At 38.0% G+C, this 20,827-nt stretch overlaps 1 protein-coding gene across 1 annotated transcript in view; it reads left to right on the top strand.

Annotated features, from left to right (window-relative positions):
• Nucleotides 1–1,728, top strand: part of LOC124266897 (mucin-5AC-like) — a 37,578-nt gene extending 35,850 nt beyond the window's left edge. Inside the window, exons 6-7 of the mRNA XM_046701734.1 lie at nucleotides 688–720; nucleotides 1,408–1,728. Coding sequence (XP_046557690.1) covers nucleotides 688–720; nucleotides 1,408–1,661 — 287 coding nt within the window. The 3' untranslated portion in view covers nucleotides 1,662–1,728. The remainder of the gene's footprint in view (nucleotides 1–687; nucleotides 721–1,407) is intronic.
• The last annotated feature ends 19,099 nt before the right edge of the window (nucleotides 1,729–20,827 follow it).

Consider the following 20,827-nt stretch of genomic DNA (forward strand, 5'->3'; position numbering starts at 1 on the left):
CGTCTTGTTACAGAACCAGACATCGAACAACATCACAGACACTGTCCAGCACCACTCCTTCAACGTCACATCTGACCGCTTTGGAGACGTCAGTGTCACATTCAGATGTGACAACAGCAAGAGAACACTCTCTTGCGGCGGAGTTTCCAAACTCACAGGTTGGTGCTCTATCGTAGTACTATCATTGTAAGATGTTTATACAGGGAAAATCATTTGAAGAACCATCGAGCATAATTCTAAAACGATTTTAAAATTCAAATCCACTCTTTGTGCAAAAAAAAGGTTGATTGATGTAACAACATTCAACATTATTACACTTCAGAATGTGTAACGAATTTCGAAATTGGACGCCTCGGTCACAAATATAGAGTCTGATATTATTATCTTTTTTGACAATATTCAAATCAGTGGACAAGAGCAATGGCTGCACAATACATGCTGATATTTCAATAAAGGCTCTGAGTGCCACCAGAAAGACGATATAAGGCGTGATGATGACTTTGGCCTCCGTTCTAGTGATATTATATTACTTTAACGTTCCAGGAACATTGCTGTGATTGTGTATTATCTCAATCCCTTTTGAAATCGACCTAAAATGCTTTTCACTCACCTGTCTACTCTCTCGTGATTACAACCGATTTTCACAAATATTCCCTCAACCTAACAAGGATATAATGTTCTATGTAGCTGCTACAACAACTACAACACCCGGGTCGACAGGTAGGTACTTACTGTCCTCCAACACAACTTTGGCTGATACCTTAACATCCCGATCTATCTGTTCTAGGTAACCTGAATATTTACTTTGTACAGAGAAATAAGAATAAGCATGTTTTCAAACGTTAAATCTTCCATGTCGACAGCTAATGCCTTCACACGTTCCTGGATGTCTCAAAGTTTGAATGGGGACACAGCAATGTGTCCGTCGTGGGAAAAAGAACTTGGAGGCCAGATTCAATGTAGTTTTAAAATGTATCAATGTATTTTGACTTTGGCTGGTAATTAAGCATACTTTGATATAAGTTATCCGAACCTTGATATTTCCCCGTGAAGGAGTATTTATACTATAAATATCTCATATCTTGGAAACTTCATTTGAAACAAAACCGTATTTTCAAAGTCGCATGGCATGGTGCACTCTGGAAAATGCCATACAATTATTCAGCTACTCAAACTTACACCATTTTTTGAAAGCTGTTTCTTAAGGAAACCTTTGAATTAATTCCATTTTTTATTTCTGTTGGCTGTGTTTCATACAAAAAGTACAACGCATTGTTTTAGCATACTTCTCAATCACCTTTGTTGAAAATGCGTCAAATTACTTTCGAGTGTAACTGATGTCGTTTAGTTGAGAACTTGTTACATATACGTGAGTAGTGCTTTCGTATTTCCATTTTTCTATTTAAGAAACAAGTACCAACAATTCTAACAGCAGCATGCAAACAAGCTCACCATCGCCATCGCCATCGCCATCGCCATCGCCATCGCCATCTGAGGGGTCGACAACACCCAAAAGTACCACTTCTACTACTGAATCATCGCCAACAGACCTCACCCTGGGACTTGCTATAGTAGGACTACCAGTATTCATTTGTGTTCTTGCACTTATTGTTATTGCATGCATTCTCCAAAGGAAAAGGCTGAAAAAAATTGGAAAGTAAAATCGCATCAGGAAGCCGTGGTTCTCATAATACAAACAAAGGAGGTCAAGAAATGAGTTTGTCAAAAACCGACCCAGAACAGCAACATGCTGACTGAGTGAGGCCCTGAGCTGCTAACAGTAATGGACTTTCCAGTTGTCTTCACACTGGTGCCTTCCACGATAACTGAAATAATTTTCATAAGCATATGTCTTAGACTTAGTCACTGGTTACATATATGTAACACAAATATTTGTTTTTTTTAATCTTCTTGACGAACAGGCCCAATGTATTGCCTAGGCAAACTCTACCGATTCCCGAGGATATAAGGTTATAATGGTAGGATGTAGGAATAAGCCAATAATCACATTAAACGATACATATGACACTTATCTAAAGGAACCTCGCACTAAAACAGAAATTTCCATGAATAAGTAGGATCTTAAAAGTAGCTAAAGAATGGTACGCGGTTTTTTTAAATCATTTTTTGCTAGGTGCAACAGAAGAATAAATGGACCGGGACTAAAGTAGGACACTAATGCCCGAATCATGTTTAGAAATCCTTTTAGAAATTTTTGATCAAATATGGACTTCAAGGAATTTCCCAACTTCTTGGCGCAATGCCATTGTAGTCGCTATTCCAAAACCTGGCTGAGATCATACTGATCCGTCTAATTACAGACCAATCTCTTTAACGAGTTGTGTCTGTAAAACTATGGAACGAATGGTAAACAATAGATTAACATGGTATCTTGAAACCTTATAACCAATATTCAGTGTGGTTTCAGGAGAAGTCGTAGTACCAATGATCATTTGGTACGACTAGAATCCTTTGTAAAAAATGCAATAGTAAATACACAACATGCCGTATCGATATTCTTTGATCTCGAGAAAGCATACGATACAACCTGGAAGCATGGCATTTTGAAGGATGTACATGATTTTGGTTTGAGGGGTCGTTTACCTCTTTTTATTTCACATTTTTTAACCGACAGACAATTTCAAATCCGAATGAGTTCTACCCTGTCTGACAATTATAATCAGGATCAGGGTGTCATACAAGGTAGTATTTTGTCTGTAACATTATTTAGTATTAATATCAACAGTTTATCCAAGGTTTTAAATGATTTAATCGATGGATCACTTTTTGTGGATGATTTTAATATTTCTTGTCGCGGTAAGAATATGCATACTATTGAACGGCAATTGCAGTTGTGTTTAAATAAAATAAATAAATGGTGTCTTGAACACGGCTTTAAATTTTCGAAATCAAAAACTAATTGCATACATTTCTGCCGTAAATATAAACTACATAAAGACCCACAACTGTTTTTAAACGGCATACCCATCAAAGTTGTCAAGGAGGCCAAGTTCTTAGGTCTGATTTTCGACTCCCATTAACTTTTCTTCTGCATATTAAATCCCTAAAAACTAAATGCCTGAAGGCACTTGATTTATTGAAAGTCAAAGTGGGGAGGGGATCAAGCTACCCTCCTACACCTATATCGATCACTGGTACGTTCAAAACTTGATTATGGTTCCATCGTTTATGGTGGAGCCTGCAAAAGCAACCTAAAACTATTAGATTCTGTCCATCACCAAAGTCTGAGACTTTGTCTTGGGTCCTTCAGGACCTCTTCTGTTGACAGCCTCTACGTCGAGGCTGATGAGCCATCTCTTACACAACGCCGTATATAATTATCCTTGCAGTATGTAACAAACCTATAGTCTAACGACTCTAATCCTGCATTTCACTGTATCTTTAATCCTCTTTATGAGGATTTGTACAACAAGAAATCTTCTCTTGTTCCGCCTCTTGGGCTCAGGATTAAGCCATTCATTACTGCTGCCGGTATGAGCTGGAAAATATCTCTCCTTCCCGTCTTCTTTCTTCTCCTCCTTGACACTTGGTTAGGCCACAAGTCGACCTTACATTCACTAAATGTAAAAAATAAGAAACTAACGACTTACGATATAAACAAAAATATAATCAACTAAAAAGTAAATATACTCCATATAAATCCTTATTTACTGATGGGTCCAAGGATGGTGGCGCGGTTGCTTGTATAAACGCCAGCTGCTGAAGGGATGGTGTAAATCCAACTAGGGTCCATGCAGGCAGCAAAGGTACTGTAAGTCCCCATGGTCTCTAGTATGGTGATCTACCTACAGTTGTTGGCGATCTATAGCCCTTGTTTGATATTGTAATGTCTTCTTTAATTAAAATCTTTTAGTTTGACATGCTAGTTTTAAATTCTAATCTGTGATAATCTAGTTATTTTACTGTCCTTCGTTGACAGGTTTTTACAATTTACCATTACTTACTATGTATACAATTAATTGTTCTCGTCACGATATTATAATATACATATATATATTCCATTTCAATGTCAAATATGTTCTCGTCGCGATATAGCTGAAATATTGCCGATGTGACGTTAAATATTAACTCACTCACTCACTCACTCGAAACGAGTTTAGACTAATCCTGAGCTATAGATAACTTTTTGTGAACAAACTGTTTGGTTTCGTTTTTTCAACCACTCTTTTTTGGTTCAAATGCAAAAAAATCGTTCACAGCATTACGATAAAAAAACATCATGTCACAAAATGCTCCGTCTCTGAAAATATATTATTTGTCGTAACATGCATTTGCACTACTGAATTTTCTTAGAGCTAATGCTATAAGAATCTGCGTGATGTCATTACAATCGTTTAAATACATCAAACTGTTGTGTCCAAGACGGCTATGGTTTCCATTAGCCCCGCTCTCCATGACAACCATCAACATTCCGAATCAATAGCTTCCCATCTAAAGTCGGAACCAACCATGATCAAGTCACTTTTAGTCATCTTGAATATCATGACTTGATAAACCAGTGAACAAGACAACTAAAACCTCAAATGGCTGTTCCCATGAATGATTTCCTCCCCAAATGTTTCAAGAAGCTTTGTAAAACCTTGCTTAAAACCATTGCCCTTTACACGGTTGATCCCACCAAACGTTCTTTCTGTGAACACCCTAAAATATATATCATGTAAATCTTTTCTCATTTCGTGCTAATAAACCGTTTACTTTGATCAGTAGTATATATTCCATTTGTTGAATAAACTGAAACATGTTGTGACCTTAATGTTATGGTTACACTGCCTGCATATTTGACTGTGAAGCTGGATTTTGAAAACTGATGAAGATGAACTACTGTGTACATGTTCCATGTTGTAGGCATGTGTTGGTGACGTATTTGAATCCAGTGTTAGCTTACAAGGCGCTTCCTAATTGCATATATCGATGCTCCTGCTATTGATCACTGTATTGTCTGGTCCAGACTCGATTATTTACAGACTGCTGCAATATCGCTGGAATATTGCTGAGTGCGGCGTAAAACTAAACCCAATCACTTACAAGGTATTATTACTTCAAATAGCTGTCATAAACCATCTTGATAGACAAGCGTCAAGACAATACAAGAAAACAAGGTCATCCAGATCCCGGACCAGTTGTCCGATGTTGATGTCGAAACTCCATAAGACGTGTGCAATGATATGAGACAGTACGAGGGGGTATAAAAATATCTAATTGTCACCAAGACGTATTCAGGGTAGAAACTTTATTTCGATTTCTTGTCCTTAAGACGTTTCTACATAGTCACCTTCCAGAGTTACACATTCTGCCAACGTTTCTTGAACTTGCACAGGCCGCTTGAATAGAAGTCCCCTGATTTCCTGGAAAACCAGCCCTCCACCTCTTCAATGACCTCGTTGGAGTCCACATCGTGGCTCATCTGTGAGGGATATATGACCGGTTTGAAAATGTTTTTCCATCTCACAACAGTATCATAAGATGTGCTATCTTCACCATAAACAGATTTCATCTACACGTGAATCTGCCGGGCAGTGCAACCCTTCAAATGCAAAAACTTGATAATTCTGTGTGCCTCAATTTTCTCCATACATGGGGTTACTCATGATTTGGACGAACAAACACAAGATTGATAAGGTGATGTATATAGTTTTGGTCCATTAACTAGATAAGGATCACTGATGTTACCTTCAAATATTCATAATAATTTCTCAATATATTTGTATATCCCCTCGTCTATGTATATTTGCTCAACTTCTAGTTCAGGCAAATGTCAATATTTTCGTTTGATTCAGTGGGACTTCTTCATTTCATCAAAAATATATGGGAATAAAAGATACTGCCTTATAAATCATTGTGACAATATTCATTCTCAAGTGGACACTCTTGATCTCCAAAATGAACTATATGCGTTCTCTGAAAATACTGCATTTTGGACTACTTGTCCAAATTGTAGAGCTGAAAACGGACGACCGGCCAAAATACACAATACGCCCATTTGGCCGAAAAATGTGTGAAGATTTGTGTCGCCGTACCGGTGGATGCACGCTCTACACATTGTCTTCTGACCTGACCTGCGAACTTGGAACCGACAACAGCGTGGTGACTGAGGACAAGCAGATGTTCCGTGTCAAGGTGAGTTTAAATGGAATGGGTTTCGGATGAATTGCCTTGGCATGCGTTTCTGATGGTTGCAAATAACGGGGTAGGGTGTTCTTCCTTTACGCATGATTCATGAACACTTGATTATGATCTAATTGGAATCATACAATCGACTATCGTCATCAAAGTAGTTTTATAGATTCTAGTAAACAAAATGACAAAATTATTCCAAAACACGTCACAATTTAATTCTGGACTCACAAAAGTCCAGAAACTCTCCGCACTGTGGGCACTTTCTGAGAAGGGATTTGACCAAATTAAACATGCAGTTGTTATGAATATATGCCAAGGATGAAAAAATGAAAAAAATTGTTTTCGAAAACTTTAAATTTAAACTCGCCCGAACAGTGGCCCATGGGCGAGAATGTTTAATTTCGATCAGAATTCATGTTTTGAAGGTTGTCAATGAATGAGTGTATGTTTATAAACATCATGACACATATTTCAACTCATTTTGACTGAATTCGACTAACTTAAAGCGATATTAAGAAATCTCGCTCATGGGCGAAAAATATGTTGGCCCATGGGCGAGAATGTTCAATTTCGCTCAAAATTCATGTTTTTGAGGTTGTAAATGAATGAGTGTATACTTATGGGTATCATGAAACAAACCTCAACTCATTTTGATCTAATTCGGCTAATTTAGAGCGATATTAAAAAATCTCGCCCATGGGAGAAAAATATGTTGGCCCATGGGCGAGAATGTTTACTTTTACTCAAAATACATGTTTTTCCATGTTTTGGAGGTTACAAATGAATGAGAGTATGTTTATAAACATCATGACACAAATTTCAACTCATTTTGACTTAATTCGACTAACTTAGAGCTATATTAAAAAAACTCGCCCATGGGCGAAACATATGTTGGCCCATAGGCGAAAATATTTACATTTACTCAAAATAAATGTTTTTTTCCATGTTTTGGAGGTTGTAAATGTATGAGTGTATACTTATGGGTATCATGAAATAAAATTCAACTCATTTTGATCTAATTTGGTTAATTTAGAGCGATATTAAAAAATCTCACCCAAATATGTTGGCCCATGGGTGAGAATGATTACTTTTACTCAAAATACATGTTTTTCCATGTTTTGGAGGTTATAAATGAATGAGTGTATGTTTATAAACACCATGACACAAATTTTAACTCATTTTGACTTAATTCGACTAACTTAGAGAGCGATATTAAAAATCTCGCCCATGGGCGAAAAATATGTTGGCCCATGGGCGAGAATATTTACTTTTACTCAAAATACATGTTTTTTCCATGTTTTGGAGGTTGCCTTGCCCCCTTCAATGTTCCCATAACACCCCCTCACCCCACCCCAGTTTAACCCCTTTTTCTTCCTTTTCCCAATATTTAATTATAAACAGCTTAACTGTTTCCAAAACAAGCTCCCCTATGCTATACATGTCTCTCCCCTAACAAGCCCCACTTTATATCTATCAGTTTAGTTCTATTTTCATCTCTTCTCATCTAATTACATCATCAAACTACATCATTTACATTTTTTATAAACATATTAATTATGACTTTAGCTACCACCTACCCTGTCGGCGTTATTGGCTACAGCCAGAAGCTGACGTTAAACTCATAATCATCATCATATGTAGTCACTAGGCACTTAAAACATTAGACGTAATGCCATGAAACAAGTTCTCTAACTACAGTATGACGTGATATTGTATAGTAGATGATTTGAGAATATAGAAGCACTGAAAAAGCATCGTTTTTTACCACCCAGGGCATAACACTGGTGACCCAGTTCAGGATCGAGTGATGACTGAAAATGTCAAAAACGACGCTTCGCAACAATCTGCGAATGATCCAGAGTTCTATCATTTTTGTGTGATATGGCTTGACAGAACAACACAAAGGTACTACCTTGTGTTGGAAACTGTATCTGACATACTGCTTCAATGATACATTGATTCATGAAACAGAACAGAAATCACAGCAAGATAAACCTCAGTACAGTAGCTTATTTAGTAATTTGTTAACGTACACCATACGCAATAGCTCGGTGAAATTGGAAATGTGGCTCGTCAATGGTATGCGTGTACGAACAGATAATATTAAAACATACACGTAGGAACAGTCAAAGTTAAGAAATTGATGAATATGAAATATTACATTTAATTTGTAATTCTTGTAACATAAACAGTATTGTGAGAGCTTTAACTGTTTTGAAATAGGTCTTGTCAATCCTATTGACATTTGCCAATAACCACTTCCAAATAAAATAAATAGTCTATGCTGCTTCAGAACAAATAAAGGTTAATTGGGGAGTCCCAACAGGGTAATTAAGGAAAGAAGTCAATACACTGTCTCTTCCTGCCCAGAACGTCACACGTCACCACTCAGGAGCTAAGGGCCTTGTCAAACCTTCGCACAAAGGAAAAAGAAGCATCAAAACTGTGTTTTTATTCTAGGTGACACTCGGTATGTCGTCATAGTATTCATTGTTGAATAAATTCTATCGTGGGGAACCCCGCACTTGCGAGGTGTACCTACCCAGGTTCGCACGTTTCGTTTTAATATTTTGTGATCAATTATTTTGTAATTCCTGTCTGCCTGTCACGGCTATTCTTCGCCCGAGGTTTTTTAGACATCCCATTTGTCAGACACGCCTATTAGCAGACAACTTTGGATCAATCAGGCGTGACTGTGATTACAAACCTAGTTTTACTCACTGACGTAATAAACCTATCCCATAGACCAACGAGATGTTTTCATATTAGTGGTTAGTGGTATATTTTAACACTAATTATGAGTTTGTTACTTTTTGTGCAGAAATACTTTGATCAGAATACTAATGTTTATTGACTTCGGCTTCTCACAGTTTGTGCTCATAATGTTCACTTTGATCAAAACAGGATTATAGATTTCCCATGTAACTAATTGAGTTACTCCCAGAGGTACAGAGGTGGATACGACGGGCTTTTGGGCTTCCTCTGCTCCCCCTATGAATAACTGGCAAGAAACTTGAAACCAAGATCGAGTAAACAGTTAAAACATAAACTCAATGAAGCTGGAAGTTTGCACCTAAACAATTAAAAAAATCGAAACAACACAAATATTTAATAAGAATAAATAACCATTACTAAACTATCGATAGTCACACATACTATCGATGCATCGATAGTTTTTCATTTCTACCATCGATTAATTGCTTTCGGAATAATTGCAATTCATCGATAGTTTGATGCATCATTACAGCCCTATTAATTATATCGCTTAATAAATTCTTATGCACATAACTTTGGATCAATCCATTACCCAATAAAGGTAACAGTGCAGTGTACCTGAGCGCAACCAACCATAACTTTTGTTGATTTAACGTGTCTGGGACGTCTAACTGATCGGAGGACACCAGAGAGTAAGTTGCAGGCAATATTTTTTAATATTGCCATGCAATATTTTTAATTTTGCCCTTGTGGATTTCCATTATGATTTGCACACATTATGTTTTGCACAGAGTGAACATCACTATCTATGTAATTGTATTATTGTTATGGAGCGGGATTGACATGCATGTTTATGTTTGTTTGCCAATCCCCTCATGATTACTTGAAGAAAACATGTTTAAACTATACATTAAAATATCCATAGTATTAATATGTAGTCTTTACATAAGGCAATGAGGAATACACAATATATTCAAGATTGAGTTTGCTTTTACCTTTTTAAAGATTGTCAATATTTTTGCTACATCCGAAAAGATTTACGTTGACTTCGTTATGTCCGTGGTTGTGGTCTCTTGGTATTTTAAAAGCTATGTCGTTAAGACAGTTGAGAGTGTTGATCTGTATGCAGTCTTTCTGCATGCATTTTCACGAGATCCATTCTCCCCTTTTCCTCTTTTTCACTATGAACATATAACCATTTACACAAAGGTATCTTCCACCACGAAATGTAGGGAAAACTTTGAACTCTAATTGTGCATTTGCCATAACTGGCAAATTCACTCACATTCTGGTACACGTGTCTTATTTCGTTTCCTCGGTGAGCTGAGTTAACACATTTTACATTTGGTAGAAAGCTAGTGTCCTATTCCCTTAAAACACACTGTCGTCACAACATCAAACATCCAAGGATTTTTACCTCGACCCAAAGGTCTAAACTTACGGGACTACCCAGTAGACATCACTTGCTTGATAACGGTTTTAGCAGCTACGCCGAAACGGGGTGTCCCCAGTTTGCCAGCAGATATTGCTTAAAGGTTTCAGGTCACTGAACCATGCTAATCTCTTGAAACAACAGGTGATACACTTTTTAGTTACCCCTGGGCTGGTGAACACAGTTCACCTTACCACTGCGCTGAGCTCGTGAACACAGTTCACCTGAACTGACACTAATACGAGTGAGTGATTAAATTAATGATTGATGTTATGTTTAAACTGAACACATCACTTATCTCGTTGATATATCAATCTGATAAGGTCACAACAGACCAACACAGAAATAACATTGATGCAGTTGCAGGGTGGTGGTTGTGTGAGACCTAAAAAGAACAAATATCGCCAGCTTGAAGAACGGATAGACCGCGAGGATAGACTGCTGCAAGATGGTGTCGAGACTCCACTCGCTTACGGTGTGTCTCACCTTCTGGGACTATGAATAATGATGTATGCTTGTGATATTGTGTATAATGTGAGGGGCGGTGGGGTAGCCTAATGGTTAAAACGTTGGCTCATCACGCCGAAGACCCGGGTTCGAATCCCCACATGGGCACAATGTGTGAAGCCCATTTCTTGTGTCCCGCGCCGTGATGTTGCTGGAATATTGCTAAAAGCGGCGTAAAACCAAACTCAGTCAGTCAGTCAGTATAATGTGATATTTTGTAATAATGTATGCTTGTATCATGATGGAAGTGCTAATATTGTCTAATGGTTGTATTTCATAATACTGTTGAGGAGATTGATGATGATGATAATATGTATATTGAAATTAATGAATGAAGTCACAGCGTCAATTTTATGAACAGCCAAAATACCCTGGACCATATTACACACGGAACAACCTGCCCTGCACGCTCATTCATGTGTGTCCTCTTACCCCAGTTAACCCACTGCTGCCTGTTGGGGGTTCACCGCGAAACGCCGCTTACATTATAATAAAGAAGTTGTATATCCATATAACTTTCTCCGTTGTTCAAATTATCATGGTCTCAACAGATATTGCATTGTCATACGAATTCATGAGATATTTTCAAGTTATTGTGTTGTCATCCACATGTTGATTTAGCTGGTTTCTTCCTCATTTCCAATTTCATCTTTCTGAGTTTCACCTCAGTTGAGTATTTCAGCGCAGCTCGCAAAGACGAGGTCACGGAGCGGAACGATGACGTTTAGTGTATCTCCGCGTTCAGTTACGTAATTTCCGCAAAGCGCCTGCGACAATTTGCGCCGAAAAAGTCGTTGTGTCCCATCCGTTGGTCTTGTGTATTGGAATTGATCTTGTGTATTATAAGGTGTAGAAATGGTGTTAAATTCTCTTTTGTGCATTAACTTATTTGTCATGCAAAATTGATGTGTATATATGTGTGATTGAACAACCCTGTTTACTGAGATAGGAATAGGAACTTTGACCTTTTTCAAGACGTGAACATTTAGGCGTATATGCTCTTGAAAACCTTGTTTGGCAAGATGTGCCTTTCAATTTTGCTATTGTGTGCATGTTCATATTGTGTTTCAATTTTGAACATACGGTTTAAACATATTTATATTCTCAGAGAATATGGTTTGGTAAACAAGCAAAACATTGATTGTATTAATACCTCACTGGTACATATATAATATAACAGGATACACAAGAACTGGATACACAAAAACGTCAAATTAATTCCTATCATAAGTAGTAGAAAAACTGTCACTGACGCCTTCGGCTAGGTGGATAAAACGGGACGCAAAAATCCCCGTATACACCGCATCACAATAGTAAACAGAATTAATCTTAACGAATGTTCAAAGACAGACAGACAGATAGACATAGTTTATTCAAGTGTCCCATGTATGTAAACAAGATATAAAATACATATAAAATAAACACATAATGTTTTACATACATCCAGCCATAACAGGCTTATGAGACACTGTTATCTAGAGGGTCAAAATATACATCATAGAAAGATTTTTATAAAACCATATAAAAACATAACCTTAGGCAAAAATATCTTAAATCTCTCTTCATGTAAATATAGCATGAAATTCAGTCATATATTTCACTAACATGGTACTGACTAGTCGATTTGAACCACTGCTTCACGGTTCACTGACTGCCGTGGATGCATATTATCAAGGGTACAGCTTCATGAATCCTTATGCAACCAACCGTAAAATGTGCTGTTTTAAGCAGTCTGTCTTTTGGGAGGTCTATCTTATGGGAAGATACCGTTTTGTTTCCATGGGGCGGGATATAAATTATTTATTCTGCCTGATGATTTGTACAACACCACCCAAGCAGTGCACAACCGTGCACCCGGCATACATTGTAATTTGTTCGGTTATAAACAAAAGTCATAGGAAAAATGTCATTGAAAAAAGTCATAGACTCAAAAAAGGTCAGCATTGATAATGTATTTATTTAACAAGTCATAACAGTATATCATCAACAGCACTACCACATTTGAACCTAACTTATAAAATTAATGTAATCATTCAAGTAAAATACATGACATCAGAAAATGCACTATCATTATAACACTTTCATCTGCAACAGCACTACACCAGTCAGTTGTCCTAGCACATTTTATTTAACCGAATGTTCCAGCCAATGCCGTGAAGAGTTTGGATCACAGTCTTACGGCCAGCGTGTCTTATATTAGCTGCTAGAAGGAAGCCATTTGAGTAAAAGCATTAACTGATAATCCCATGAGTTCATTAATCGGTGTGATATCGTCAAGCTCAAAGCTAGTTAAACAAACAATCATGTGACTTGTGACTTTTAATCCCACAATCCGTTAAGAACTAAACAAATAATAATCTGTTCATTTCTCCTGTTTTGATAAGATCCAATTGCTTACAGCGTCACACTAAAGGAATAATTAACTTGAAAGTGAAATAGTATAAAGAAAGTAAATAACTGGAGAACATGACGTTTTATAATAGTTATTTTTTCTATGACTTTTTTCGATGACTTTTTTTCCTATGACTTTTTTCCATGACTTTTTTTCCAATGACTTTTTTTCCATGACTTTTTTCCGTCCACCATTCGTTCAAGGTCACGTGAATCAATCAGAGATAGACATTATTACATGAGGTAGGGTAAATGTGCATTGTACGTGCCTAGGAACCTTGAACTTGCAGTTACATATACATTATTATGGTCTAGAATAATTTATCAATTCGTTTAGTCTTGAAAATGTATTGATGCAGGGACTCCATTATGTTGTTGTTGACATTGTTGGTAGCTAGAGGTGTTCCTAATTTTCACAGTTTGGAGTGAGTGAGCGAGTGAGTTTAGTTTTCGGCTGCGCTCAGCAATATTCCAGCTATATGGCGGTCTGTAAATAATCGAGTCTGGACCAGACGATCCAGTGATCAACAGCATGAGCATCGATCTGAGCAGTTGGATGAGTGAGTTTAGTTTTACGCCACACTCAACAATATTCTAACTATATGGCAGCGGTCTGTAAATAATCGAGCCTGGACCAGACAATCCAGTGATCAACAGCATGAGCATCGACCAGCGAAATTGGGAACCGATGACATGTGTCAACCAAGCCAGCGAGCCTGACCTCCCGATCCCGTTAGTCGCCTCTTACGACAAGCATGGGTTACTGAAGATCATTTCTAACCCGGATTTTCACGGGTTCGGCGCAATTGGGAACCGATGACGTGTCAACCAAGTCTGCGAGCCTGACCACCCGATGCCGTTAGTCGTCTCTTACGATAAGCATGGGTTACTGAAGGCCAATTCTAACCCGGACCTTCACGGGTTTCACAGTTTTGTCTTCTTGAGAGGGTACGTAAGTCTCAAAACATTTGAAGTAAATTTAGATATACCAGGTTTATAATAGTAGGATACTTGCGTTTTTAAGTGATGGCTAAATTTGTGGTCAATCGCCAACGTATGAAGGGACCATGTAAGTCCTTCTAGGGTGGGTGGGGTGAAGGGGTGGTATGGGAGCATTGATGGGGGCAAGGCAGGCTGAGCGAGTGTGGTAATTGAGGGGCTATGGGCGGCCTTGACCATGGAGTTTGTTATGGTTGGTGCTCGAGAGGCGGCGGGGGTCGGTGGTGGCTGGAGGCGCGCGGACCTCGGAGGAGACAGTAGTTGTTGGCAGGTAGAGTTGGTGTGAAATAATGAACGAATAGAGAGGCGCGCGGACCTCTGAGAAGACAGGTGGTTGGAGAGAGCGGTGAAGTTATAGATGGCTTGATAGTGAGCAGAAAGTGGATCGAGATTGCTAGGGTGAGAGGTGGGCGCGGACGTCGGAGAGGACAGTCACGCATATACGGTGAATTTGGAGTGACTACATACCTCTCCGTGAAACAATTAAGCAATGAAACAATAGGCGAGAGCTTTCAATACAACTGATAGCTCATGACAGGTAATTAATGACAGATGGTCGGATTGGGGTGTGCTGATAGTTATAGCCCGGGAAAGCCACTTTTAAGAAAACAAGAGTTGAAAATGGTTTGGCTCAACCGGCAATGGGTATAGTTGAGTGATCGTGTGAATGTGGGTCTCCCGGCAATGCGCTATTAGCTAATCCACGTTACCGTAAATAATGCAAATTTTTTAATATCGCTCTAAGTTAGTCGAATTAAGTCAAAATGAGTTGAGATTTGTGTCATAATGCTTAAAAACATACACTCAATCATTTACAACCTCCAAACCATGAATTCTGATCGAAATTTAACATTCTCGCCCATGGGCGAGATTTAAAAAAAACCCCGCCCTATGTTAGTCGAATTAAGTCAAAATGAGTTGAATTTGTTTCATGATACCCAGAAGTATACACTCATTCATTTACAACCTCCAAAACATGTATTTTGAGTAAAAGTAAATATTCTCGCCCATGGGCCAACATATTTTTCGCCCATGGGCGAGATTTTTTAATATAGCTCTAAGTTAGTCGAATTAAGTCAAAATGAGTTGAAATTTTTGTCATGATGTTTATAAACATACACTCATTCATTTACAACCTCCAAAACATGGAAAAACATGTATTTTGAGTAAAAGTAAATATTTTCGCCCATGGGCCAACATATGTTTCGCCCATTGGCGAGATGTTGTAATATCGCTCTAATTTAGTCGAATTAAGTCAAAATGAGTTGAAATTTGTGACATGATGCTTATAAACATAAACTCATTCATTTACAACCTCCAAAACATGCATTTTGAGCGAAATTAAATGTTCTCGTCCATTGGCCAACATATTTTTCGCCCATGGGCGAGATTTTTTAATATCGTTCTAAGTTAGTCGAATTAAGTCAAAATGAGTTAAAATTTGTGTCATGATGTTTATAAACATACACTCATTCAGTTACAACCTCCAAAACATGAATTCTGATCGAAATTAAACATTCTCGCCCATGGGCCACTGTTTGCCATGGGCCGGCCCATGGGCGAGCGAGTTTAAATTTCAAGTTTTCGAAAAAAATTGTTTTCATTTTTTCATCCTTGGCATATATTCATAACAACTGCATGTTTAATTTGGTCAAATCCCTTGTCACAAAGTGCCCACAGTACGGAGAGTTTCTGGACTTTTGTGAGTCCAGAATTAAATTGTGACGTGTTCCACCTATTTGTCTAAAAATAATACTCTTTTATATACAAGTGCAGATATAATAATATTAATTTATTAACCAGGGAGTGGACTGGTGCCTTTTAGGAAAATGAATGTGTTTCCTGTTTCCATTACAACACGTTTGACTTTGACTCTGTTCATAGTGATGCGTTTGTCCAGCTCATCTCTCTAATCTAATATGAGCTGGAGAATATATCTCCTTCCCGCCTTCTTTCTTCTCCTCCTTGGCAACTGGTGAGGCCTGAAGTTGACCTAACGCTGACAAAGTTAAAGAGATCTGAAACTAATGAATTACAGTATAAACAAGAACATAATCATATAATATCTACAAATCCATATTTAGAGATGGTTCCAAGGATGGCGACGCGGTGGCATGTGCCACTGTCATTGGATCCAAAACAATATCTTCTCGACTACGAAGTAACAGCTCTATTTTCACAGCAGAAGCTAACGCAATATTAACAGCTCTTCAATATATTAATAAACACCTTAAATATAAACAATACATAATCTTTTCCGATTCTCTTGCTTGTCTTCAGGTTATTAAAACTCTTTCTTGTAAACATCCACTTTTATTAGAAATTATTGAATTGTATAATGAGCTTTCTACTGGCCAATGCGACATCGTCTTTTGTTGGTTACCCAGCCACGTTGGCATTTCTGGGAACACAATGGCCAATCTTGCTGCCAATGCAGCACTCAACAAATCTGTGTCACCACTTCTCATCCCATATTCAGATTACAAAGCTAGCATTAGAACTTACATCCGTGATCTGATGCAAAAGAAGTGGGACGCCCAAGTAGGTAAAAATAAATCACATGCAATAAAACCAACTATCGGTTATACCTACTTGGGTTGTTAGTCCAGATTTGAAGAGGTCATCATGCGACGCTGTCGTATTGGCCACACAAGGTATATTCACAAATACTTGTTAAAAGGTGAAGATCCTCCGTTTTGTATCCCTTTTGATGAGAGAGTCACAGTCAGGCATCTCCTGCTTGACTGTGTTGAATTCTCCTACATAAGGGACAAGTATTTCAATGTGAAAACAGTTAAGGATCTTTTTAACACTGTTAATTTTCATCTAATTATTGGCTTTTTAAAAGAAATTGATTTAATAGATGAATTTTGAGTAATATGTTCTGTAGATAGATGTATTTTAATGATTGGTAGTTTAGATTAGTAACTTGCATTGTTAGTGGCTGTACCCTCAAAGGGGGTTAAAGTACTATAAAATTATTGTCCCCCTGAGAGGGTACGTAAGTCCCAAAACATTTCAAGTAAATTTAAGTCTACCAGGTTTTTAATCGTAGTATTTTTGTTATTTTAATGTACGGCTAAATCTCAGTATAAACGCCAATGGCTGAAGGGATGGTGTAAATCCACCTAGGGTCCATGCATGTAGAAAATGTACTGTAAGTCCCCATGGTCCCTAGTATGGTGATCTACCTTCAGTTGTGGCGATCTATAGCCTGTTTTCATATTGTATTGTCGTAATAGTGTTATTAGTTTTAACCTTCCACACTAGTTTTAAATCTAATTGTGATATTCTAGTTGTTTTACTGTCCTTCGATGACAGGTTTTATAATATACACATATTCTATTTCAATGTAAAATGTTCTCGTCACGATATGGCTGAAATATTGTCGATGTGACGTTAAATATTAACTCACTTACTCACTCTAAATCTAATAAGTATTCTTTCATGAAACCGTGAGCACCCAAACCAGGTTTTCAAATGGTGCATCGTGCTACTTCGTTTGTTAAGAATTTAGGTTTTGCCTGTTTCCATTGCAGCAAATTTGATTTTGACTCGGTTCATAGCTTTGTGTTTGTCAGGATCATATCTCGAAAGGGGACAAGGTATTCTTTCATGAAACTGAACATAAACAAAAACAGGTTTAAACTGCTGTCTTTTAAAATTTGTATTCTTTGACTTTGATATCGGCGTGTACCTGACATATTATACAAACTTTGTTGTTATTGTTTTGACAGTACAATAACTACTCTTGTATACGAATCGGGATACTAGACAAAATTATCGCATTAAGTTGGGCCTTAAGTAACTGTTAGAAGATTTGTTCATTCAAACTTTGTTGGCCCCCGGGGGATTTGCCATCTTCTGCTGACTCTTGTTTTATATTGCTAACAAACGAAATAGAAAATCCAACAACAATCACATTGCCGTTGGATGTTTGAGTTTACAGTGTGACTGTGGTGAAAACTGTCGATGGAGTGCGAATGGATTACACAATAAACGACAAAACCCTTTCAACATCACAAAAATGAACTCTGATAAAAGCTGAGTCGTTTGTACAATTCTGACTATACCATGTGTGGGTGTGTGTTTGAAAAAGCATTCAGCAATATTGCAGCTGGACTAGACAATCAAGTGATTGACACCATAAGATTCGGTCACAGAACATGTGTTTATGAATCCCTGTCAAATAGCAGTGATGCCCGATGTTCGCGGAATGGTGAGCGTACCCTGCCCAACCGTTGTCACCCGTCATAAACATACGATTAGTCACCTGTTCACTGGGAAAATTGGGAACGTACTCTACATGTTAAAAATGGGAAATGCTGCGGACATATGTTTTGTGTCACTGCTGCATTAAGTTTGCAATGTCGTCTACGTGTCTATCACAAGTAATAATGTAAATGAAGAAATAAATTTAAAAAATTAAAGCTTTATTGATGCCTTGAATGTTGCAAGATTGATGGATACACAAGTACCAGGAGCTGTTTAAATATATTGCCCAACATGAAAGGATAAGTTCACTGTTGGAAAGCTGATATCATCCCTTTTGTCACACAGCTTTGTGGATGTTTTGTTGTCAAACTGATCTCAATATAAAACAGCTGTCTCTCTTCTTTTATTTCAAGTTCAGTACTCTCCGTGAATATAGGCAAAGTGCTTTTTTGATGATATTAAGTATTAGGGTAATCTTTGAGACAGGGGTGTTGGTGGTACAAGCTTCCAAGAAGTTTTACTGTAGACATGAGGAGGAACTTTCCAAATTTGATGGATCAGTGACTAAAGATATGTCCGCTGCAATACCCTATTTTGACCTATACCATACGTTCCAGAATGATGTCAGGTAAACAATTGACTAGACTTGGCATGTGTTTATGACGGATACCACCTGTGGGGCAGGATACGCTGACCTTTCCGCAAACACAGTGACAATCACTTGATTGTCTTGTCAAGACTCGATTGTTTACAAACAATACCGGTTAGAGCGTCCGCCCGAAGAGTTGAAGGTCGCGGGTTTGATCCCCGACCGCTTCCCGCACCAAAAGACGATAAAATATGGTACTTGTTGGTCCCTGCCTGGCGCTCGGCATTAATGGGTACAGCAAGGACTGGTCAGCCGGAGTCAGTATAATGTGTCTGAGTGGGGTATTCATGCTTCACTGCGGCATGGTATCTCAGTGGGCTAGCACTATAAAACCAGCTTCAGTCTGCTGGCTAGTACAAGCAGCCGCACATACACATACACATGCATGCACGTCGTCATGTGAGCGAAATATTCTCAAGCTACGACGTAAAACAACAGCGTTTCAAACTTCAACCTCACCCCTCACGAACAATACCGCACAGTTGTAGTAATTGATGAAACATATATATCTGTAAAGATGGCATCCGTCATTTTCACACTTGGCTTAAAACGTATGTATCTTCTTTGTGTGATCGCCGTACAGCAGTATCCCTTTACACTCAGACAGCTGTCTGTACAATAAGCGAAGTTATGGCTGGACCAGACAATCCAGTAACATGATGGTACTCCAAACTTTGTTGAAAGTAAGAGCTCGGAGTCATGATAATGTTGAATTACATGCACCACAGGCTCAATTTACCATGTGATCGTATCCCAGAAGCGTAGATCGATGCTCAGACCGTTGATCACATGATCGTTTGGTCCAGACCAGGATTCTGTACAGATTGCCGCCATATGGTAGGAATATTGCTGGTTTGGCGTTAAATAACAAAAATTGTTCCTAGTTTTGATGAAATGGCGTCTTGGTTAACAGAACAGGTTCCATGTTTTAGTTCCTGAAATTTAGCTTTTGTTTTCTCTGAGAAAGCTACTAAATATTAAAAAAGATCAGTTTCCCTGTTTGCAAATTGTAAATACAGGAGACGTGGTCTATTTCTTCTGATTCAGTAAAATGTGTGTTAATGGGTAACTTATGGTTGCTCAATGTTTTGAATTTCTAAATTTTTCTCATTATTTTGCAAGTATTTGCTTATCATTACAGGGACAAACACTCCACTGAACCGATGCGGACAGTTCTCAACTGATAAATCAGCAGAGCAGGAAAACCGAAGTGTGAAATGTAAAGTTTGGCAACATCATTTGCAGTAACACTACTATTCTCAGCGACACGTTAGATGAGCTAGTGTTCGCCTAACTGCCTATAGTTCATATGACATTGAAGTCAAATATGTTCGGTCCAGCCTTATAGGATGTTCTAGACTATGCTGTAACTCCAGATTACTCACAGTCAGAATATGAAAAACACGTCTCTGTCATTTATCTCGTAGGCTATAATATATTATGGTAATTTAGGGTATTTTGTTGTGTTGTTACCGCAGTCTGAATATAGACAAAACGTCTTTGGGTCAATTCTGATTATATTTTATGATGATAATTTAGTTATTTTTAGGAATATTTTGTGCAGGAAATCAGCGTTTGTCTCCAGAGACGAAATGTTAGTCTTCGTGTATCATTACAGACCAATGTATATATTTATTACATGTGACTAGCAGTGAGATTCTAGCCGCAATTCAATGGTGTCAGGCAGATATAACTGTAGTTTGTTTCCCCGAGTCAAGATCGGCTGGTCCGGGTTTCTGATTCCATATAACTGAGGATATCCCAATTGCACTGTTCTATGT

This window comes from Haliotis rubra, unplaced genomic scaffold (genome assembly GCF_003918875.1).
Source record: "Haliotis rubra isolate DU_JTF1 unplaced genomic scaffold, ASM391887v1 Scf1287, whole genome shotgun sequence".
Lineage (NCBI taxonomy): Eukaryota > Metazoa > Mollusca > Gastropoda > Lepetellida > Haliotidae > Haliotis > Haliotis rubra.